The 7500-nt window shown below is 45.9% G+C and overlaps 1 protein-coding gene across 1 annotated transcript in view; it reads left to right on the top strand.

The window, feature by feature from the left end:
• The window catches only part of LOC143299155 (uncharacterized), a 352942-nt gene that overhangs the window by 206681 nt on the left and 138761 nt on the right, over window positions 1-7500 (top strand). Inside the window, exon 2 of the mRNA XM_076612285.1 lies at window positions 253-399. Coding sequence (XP_076468400.1) covers window positions 253-399 — 147 coding nt within the window. The remainder of the gene's footprint in view (window positions 1-252; window positions 400-7500) is intronic.

The raw sequence follows: 7500 nt of genomic DNA on the forward strand, positions 1-7500 counted from the left end.
AATGAACGAACAAACGAACGAATCATCGTCGCCATCAACATTTTTTGTCTTCTTGTTTCTTGTTGTTGTGCTGCTGGTGCTGCTATTGTTGTTGCGATTGCTATTATTGTTGTTGTTAATTCTCATTAACGGCATAATCATTAAAATGCAATTTGAACGGCCAGATTTAATCATTCATTCATTTGCTTCCTTTCAACTGTGAGTGAAGTGTGGTCACATTCATTGATTCATTCATTGACTGGCTGATTGCAGTGTGACGCCGGCGTGGCCACGGACGTATTCTACGACATGATCTACCGCATGGGTGCCGGGCGTCACATCACCATGGTGATGGGCAGCGCATGCGCAGAGGTCACCAAGACACTGGCGGAAATTGTGCCGTATTGGAACTTGATATTGGTGAGTACTGTTGTTTTTCTTCTTGTTCTTCTTGTTGTTGTTCTTGTTCTTGTTCTTCTCATTATCTTTGTTATTGGCTTTGTTCTTGTTCTTGATCACCTTCTCTTCTATTAAATGAGTTGTTGCAGCTGTTGTAGATGTTGTTCTTGGTGGTGGTGGTGGTTGTGGTGGTGGTAACTATCATTCTTGCAATAATTTCTCAACCAATAGAAAAAACAACAACAAAACACTAATTGACATCTGACACTGTTCTTTTTGTGGGTGTGAGGTTGTTGTTTTCTTCTTCTTTTTTTTCTTCTTTTTTTGTTGTTGTTTTTTTGTGTGTGTGTGTGTGTGTGTGTGTGTGTGTGTGTGTGTGTCTGTGTGTGTGTGTTTTCCCAGATCACCGAAGTTAGATGTTTCCTCTGGGATAGCTAGGCCATTGAAACAGTTGTACTGTATTGTGTTATTGTATTGTATTGTGTTGTATTGTACTTCATACTTTTTGTCACAACCGATTTCTCTGTGTGAAGTTCAGGCTGATCTCCTCCAGGAGAGCGCGTGGCTACAGTTCAGCACCACATTCTCTGTCCATTTTCTGCTCTTATCCATTATCATCATCACCATCATTATTATTATTATTATTATATGGTTTGGTCCTCAACTGTACTTATTTTCCGCTAGGCTATCAAAGTGGATTAAAAACAAACAAAAAATAATAATATCCTTGCCTGGGACAAGACTTTTGTCGCCGTGGGTTCTTTTACATGCGCAAAGTGCATGAAGCACGCGGTGGGGGGGGGGGGGGGGGGGGGGGGGGGGTTGGGGGGGGGCAAGGTTTATCGTTTCAACCGACCGATCGGTGCCCAGCAGACCACTACTCAGTGTAGTGAGGGATGGGACGGTGGACGGGGGGGGGGGGGGGGGGGGGGGGGGGGGGGTGGAGGGGGGCGGTAGGGTATGACGGGTACAAACCCTGATCCATGTGTTGGAAATCGAATCCAGAGATAGTGGCTTCCTTGTCAGGTGCTTTGGGGCAGGTGTACCTAATTGCGAACTGTTCGTGTACCGCCCCACTCCGAAACGTTCTCACCACACAGACAGTTCACATGTTTACTGTCTGCTTCCACCTCGTTCTGATACCTTAATGAATGGAACTATCCATTTCCCCAAACCCAGTCGAGTCAAACATTTCCGCGCTCTTTCTTCTTCTTTTCGCGCGCCAAGTTCACAAACGTGCTCTCAAATCCTAAGTCGAGGGAAGCAAGTAGTAGGACTTTACCTTTGACACGGTTTAACTCTCTCCATACGAACGGCGAAAGAGACGACGTTAACAGCGTTTCACCCCAATTTCCATCATGAAAATATTGCAAGCGGAAGGCTCTCATACTGAAGAGGTGAATGTTGACAAAGAATACCACAATTCTGACGACGGAAGCTAAAGGTTGGGTCATTCAGACACCCACTGGACATCCGAGGGGTCTGTGTAGAGGAGAAGAGAGGACTGGCCGTACTGAGTGAGTTAAAGTAGTTGACTGGAATGGACATTGTGTTATGTATTGTGTTCCTCTTTTACGTGCGCTAAATGCATGCTGCACACAGGAGCTCGGTTTATCGTCTCATCCGAATGACTAGCGTCCAGACCACCACTCAAGGTCTAGTGGAGGAGGAGAAAATATCGGCGGCTGAGCTGTAATTCGAACCAGCGCGCTCAGATTCTCTCGCTTCCTAGGCGGACGCGTTACTTCTTGGCCATCACTTCACATATGTTAAATGAATTGTGCATTGCCAGTGCTGCGTGAATTTAAGAAAAGCATGTTGGTGACAGAGCACAACGTCCGTTTTGACACGGATTTCCAGAAGTGTCGTTTGCAATCAGACCATATTTTGACGGAGTCTATTTGCGAACGATGCTGCACAGTTACTGAGCGCTCTGAAAAGGGTGTATTGTGTGTGTGTGTGTGTGTGTGTGTGTGTGTGTGTGTGTGTGTGTGTGTGTGTGTGTGTGTGTGTGTGTGTGTGTGTTCGTCTTCAGTTTAACGTCTTTCCACTTGAAGTGATATTAGGTGTGTGTGTGTGTGTGTGTGTGTGTGTGTGTGTGTGTGTGTGTGTGTGTGTGTGTGTGTGTGTTTGAATGTGTGTGTGTGTGTGTGCGTGCGTGCGTGCGTGCGCGTGTGTATGTGTGTGTGTGATCAAAACCAACAATACAACAGTATGGTGCGATGTTCCAGTAATAATATGTTAAGTCTAATCAGTTCAAAACCTGCTTCTGTTTTAATTGCCCACATGATGAACCCAAACCCATCGTTCGAAGTCAGGCTTGCCCGCTCGCAATTACCCCCATGCACCCCTGCTAGTTAAACTGCTGGGGAGAAAAGTAGAAAAAAAAGGAGCAGACGAACATCTCCTGGTGCAACCAATCGGAGAAAGCCTTAACTCTCTCCATACGAACGGCGAAAGAGACGACGTTAACAGCGTTTCACCCCAGTTACCATCATCAAAATATTGCAAGCGGAAGACTCTTATGCTGAAGAGGTGAATGTTGACAAAGAATGCCACAATTCTGACGACGGAAGCTAAAGGTTGGGTCATTCAGACACCCACTGGACATCCAAGGGGTCTGTGCAGAGGAGAAGAGAGGACTGGCCGTACTGAGTGAGTTAAAAAACAGAAGAGCTACATCTGACTATCGACGATCCGACCTGTTGTCTGTACAATACACACGTTGAGCTGGTCGCTTCCACTGTATCGTTCGCAGTCAGGTCTACCTACCCTTCCACAAGGACACCGCTCCACTGCAAAACTGTGGAGAGATGAGGAGCGATGAGGAGGGATGAGGAGGGATGAGGGGATGAGGAGGGATGAGGGGGATAAGGGGGGATGAGGGGGGTGATGAGGGATGAGGGGATGATGAGGGATGACGGGGATGATGAGGGATATGGGGGGATGAGTAGGGATGAGGGGGATGACGAGGGATGAGGGGGTGAGGAGGGAGGAGGGGGATGAATGGGATGAGGGGGATGAGGAGGGATGAGGAGGGATGAGGGGGATGATAACGGATGAGGGGATGAGGAGGGATGAGGGGGATGAGGAGGGATGAGGGGGATGATGAGGGATGACGGATGAGGGGATGAGGAGGGATGAGGAGGGATGACGGATGAGGGGGATGAGGAGGGATGAGGGGGATGATGAGGGATGAGGCGGATGAGGAGGGATGAGGAGGGATGACGGATGAGGGGGATGATGAGGGATGAGGAGGGATGAGGGGGATGAGGAGGGATGAGGAGGGATGACGGATGAGGGGGATGAGGAGGGATGAGGGGATGATGAGGGATGAGGGGGATGATGAGGGATGAGGGGGGATGAGGAGGGATGAGGGGGATGAGGGGGATGAGGAGGGATGAGGGGGATGATGAGGGATGAGGGGGGATGAGGAGCGATGAGGAGAGATGAGGAGAGATGAGGGGGATGATGACGGATGAGGGGATGAGGAGGGATGAGGAGGGATGAGGAGAGATGAGCGCAGATCAACGACATGCTGTCACAGATTGCATCACTAGGTTCGCCTGTCTTCATTTGCTTTCTTCGATTTCGGATACTCGCGAAATTAATCAAGCGGTTAAAAAAATAGATGATTAAAAGGTTATAGTTCCTGGCGGGATGTTAGTGTTTGTTTGTTGTTATTTTGTTATCGTGTTCTTTATTTCATTTTAGTTTTAATGACTTGTGTTGATGTTGTTCGTTTATGATTTTTTTAAAAAAGTAATTGCGGTTTTTTTTTGGTTGTTTTTTCTATGTTTTGCTTTAAAAGTTTGTTGTTGTTTTATAGATAACGACAGACTGACATAGCATCAAATTATCTCATGTGGAGTGATGGCCTAGAGGTAACGCGTCCGTCTAGGAAGCGAGAGAATCTGAACGTTCTGGTTCGAATCACGGCTCAGCCGCCGATATTTTCTCCCCCTCCACTAGAACTTGAGTGGTGGTCTGGACGCTAGTCATTCGGATGAGACGATAAACCGAGGTCCCGTATGCAGCATGCACTTAGCGCACGTAAAAGAACCCACGGCAACAAAAGGGTTGTTCCTGGCAAAATTCTGTAGAAAAATCTACTTCGATAGGAAAAACAAATACAACTGCACGCAGGAAAAAATACCAAAAAAAAAATGGGTGCCGCTGTAGTATAGCGACGCGCTCTCCCTGGGGACAGCAGCCCGAATTTCACACAGAGAAATCTGTTGTGATAAAAAGAAATACAAATACAATACAAATACAAAATATCATTGCCATTTTCATTTCTTTTAACAAAGTTATTATATTAAGTATAAATTGAAATTATATTACACACAAGAACAAACTCATATTGTTGTGTTACAACACAAGACAAGAACACACTGTTGCAGAGCTGAACTTTTGGGTGGGGTGGGGTGGAGTGGGGGGGGTGGGGGCGGGGGGGGGGGGGGTCAAAATGTGTGTGAATTATAGAGGGTGGTGTTTCGGTATTGAATTGAGTATGTGCTATCCCTCTGCATGAACCCTGATCGTGTCACACTGCAGTATGTTTACAACGTTTGAAGGAGGAGAAATTTTGATTAATATCTGGTGATTAACATACTGGTAATTGTAGACATTTTGTTAGAGTATCGATTTTTTTTGTTTTTTTACATTATCGTTTAGAAGAGGAGGGAAGGGGAATAACTGGTGAGTTGGGGGGAACCGGGTAAATGGAGGGGGTGGAATTTGAAATAAATATCTAAATACAATTACAGAAAATTACTCAATGTACCCTCGTAAAAGAGAAGTCATTAATCTAAGAAGCGAAACAACTGATAATGAATGCAAAAAATTCAAAAACATCAACGTTTGAGGAAGAAATACGCCATTTACGTGTTTTAATAATCAAGCTTCGTCGTCATCGATTCAATCAATACCAGCTTCAGTTTAAAGAAGGTGTTAAAGGGTGCAGTCTGATCTGATCATGTTGCCTCTTCTGCTGAACAGGAGCCGATTCCAGCCCAAGACATTAACTCTACGTGCTGGTCATGCCTTGAGAGCCTACCGTAGGTTTCTATATAAAGCACTAGGAAAGAAAGAAATCACGGGAATGTTGAAAATGAACAAATAAGTAAACGCTTTTTTTGTTTTGTTTTGTTTTTTTGTTTTTTTAGAAAATGAAAGATATGTAGAAAAAAGGTTAATGATTAAAATGAAAGGCGCGCGCACACACACACACACACACACACACACACACACACACACACAACTCACACATACACAGAGAGAGACACACACACACACGCACGCACGCACGCACACACACACACTCTCACACATACAGACAGACAGACAGACAGACAGCCACACACACACACACACACACACACACACACACACACACACACACACACACACAAAGGAATTGAAGAAACATTCATACATACATAAACACGCACGCACGCACGCACACACACACACACACACACACACACACACACACACACACACACACACACACACACAACGGAATTGAAGAAACATTCATACATACATACACACGTACGCACACACACACACACACACACACACGCGCGCGCGCGCGCGTACGCACAAACGCAAGCAAGCGCGCACACACGCACACAGAAACTCTTTCTCTCTGTATCTCTCTCTCACTCTCCCTCAAACACACACACACACACACACACACACACACACACACACACACACACACACACACACACACACACACACACACACACACAGATAAATTAAAGAAATTAATGGCTCAAACCTTCACCGCGTTACAAACGGCGATTTTGTGTGTGTGTGTGTGTGTGTGTGAGTGAGTGAGGCGGTGTAGATGACAGCCTGTCTCATCCATTGGCTGGGTCTTCAGCTGGGGGAGTGGGGGGGGGGGGGGGGGGGGGCGGGGGGGGGGGGACAGGGGGGAGGTCAATGGCTTCTGTCCCCAAATAATCACGACGCGGTTCACTGACAGGGTTCGCTGGCTATAATTATCTCCTGGTCAGCTCCACTATTCTCTTCTCTCAAGAAGCTGCGTGCCCCTGCCTGTTGGTGTAATTAACTCACGTCCGCTATCGTTCCATCTTCAACGATACAGGGTCCATCCTCTGGAGCGAGTGTGTGTGTGTGTGTGGAGGGAGGGGGGTGGGGGTGTTGGTGGGGGAGAGAGTGGGTGGGTGGGTGCGGAGTGGCCGGTGTTCATCCTGATTCGCCAATTCCCAATATTTCCCGCTTATTTCTTTCTATTCGTCCAGTTTGTTCTGTGTGTGTGTGTGTGTGTGTGTGTGTGTGTGTGTGTGTGTGTGTGTGTGTGTGTGTGTGTGTGTTCAAGAGAGAAACAGAGGGGTGTAGCTAGACAGATAGAGAGATCGATAGATAGGTCGATAGATAGGTAGATAGATAGGTAGATAAATAGATAGGTACGTAGATAGATAGATACATAGATAGACAGATACATATGTACATAGAAAGTATGAGAATTGTAAAAAATGTCAATATAGATAGATAGATAGATAGATACGTAGATATAGATACATAGATGGATACATAGATAGATACAGAGATAGAAAGAAAAAAATATAGAAAAGTCCAGAAACCTGCTGTCATTTGTCTTCGCTTTGCCAGTAAACCATACTACAGACGAAAAAAAAACCCGACTGCTTCTGAACAATGGCGTCACGCTTTTCTTAGGGAGAGCAGCCCGAATCTCACACAGAAAAATACAACATTGTGACAATAGAATAAAATAGATTACAATACAATACAGTATCAGTAGCTAAGGGAGGCGTCACTGCGTTCGGACAAATCCATAATTATACGCTACACCACACCCTGCCAAGCGCAACCCACCAATGCGCTTAGGCAGGCCTTGAGACAATACAATACAATACAATACAATACAATACAATACAATACAATACGATACAATGCACGTTTACTGTCCGAACCAGGAAGTCTGAAGTGTTGCTGCTGTTGTATGGAAGACCACCTCTCTCCCCTCCTTGCAGAACTGCACTGGCTGCCTGCTTCTTTCAGAATTCAGTACAAGATTGCCACTATTTGTTATAATGTTATCTCTGGCTCTGCTCCTCCTTATCTCCA

This window comes from Babylonia areolata, chromosome 24 (assembly GCF_041734735.1).
Source record: "Babylonia areolata isolate BAREFJ2019XMU chromosome 24, ASM4173473v1, whole genome shotgun sequence".
Lineage (NCBI taxonomy): Eukaryota > Metazoa > Mollusca > Gastropoda > Neogastropoda > Buccinidae > Babylonia > Babylonia areolata.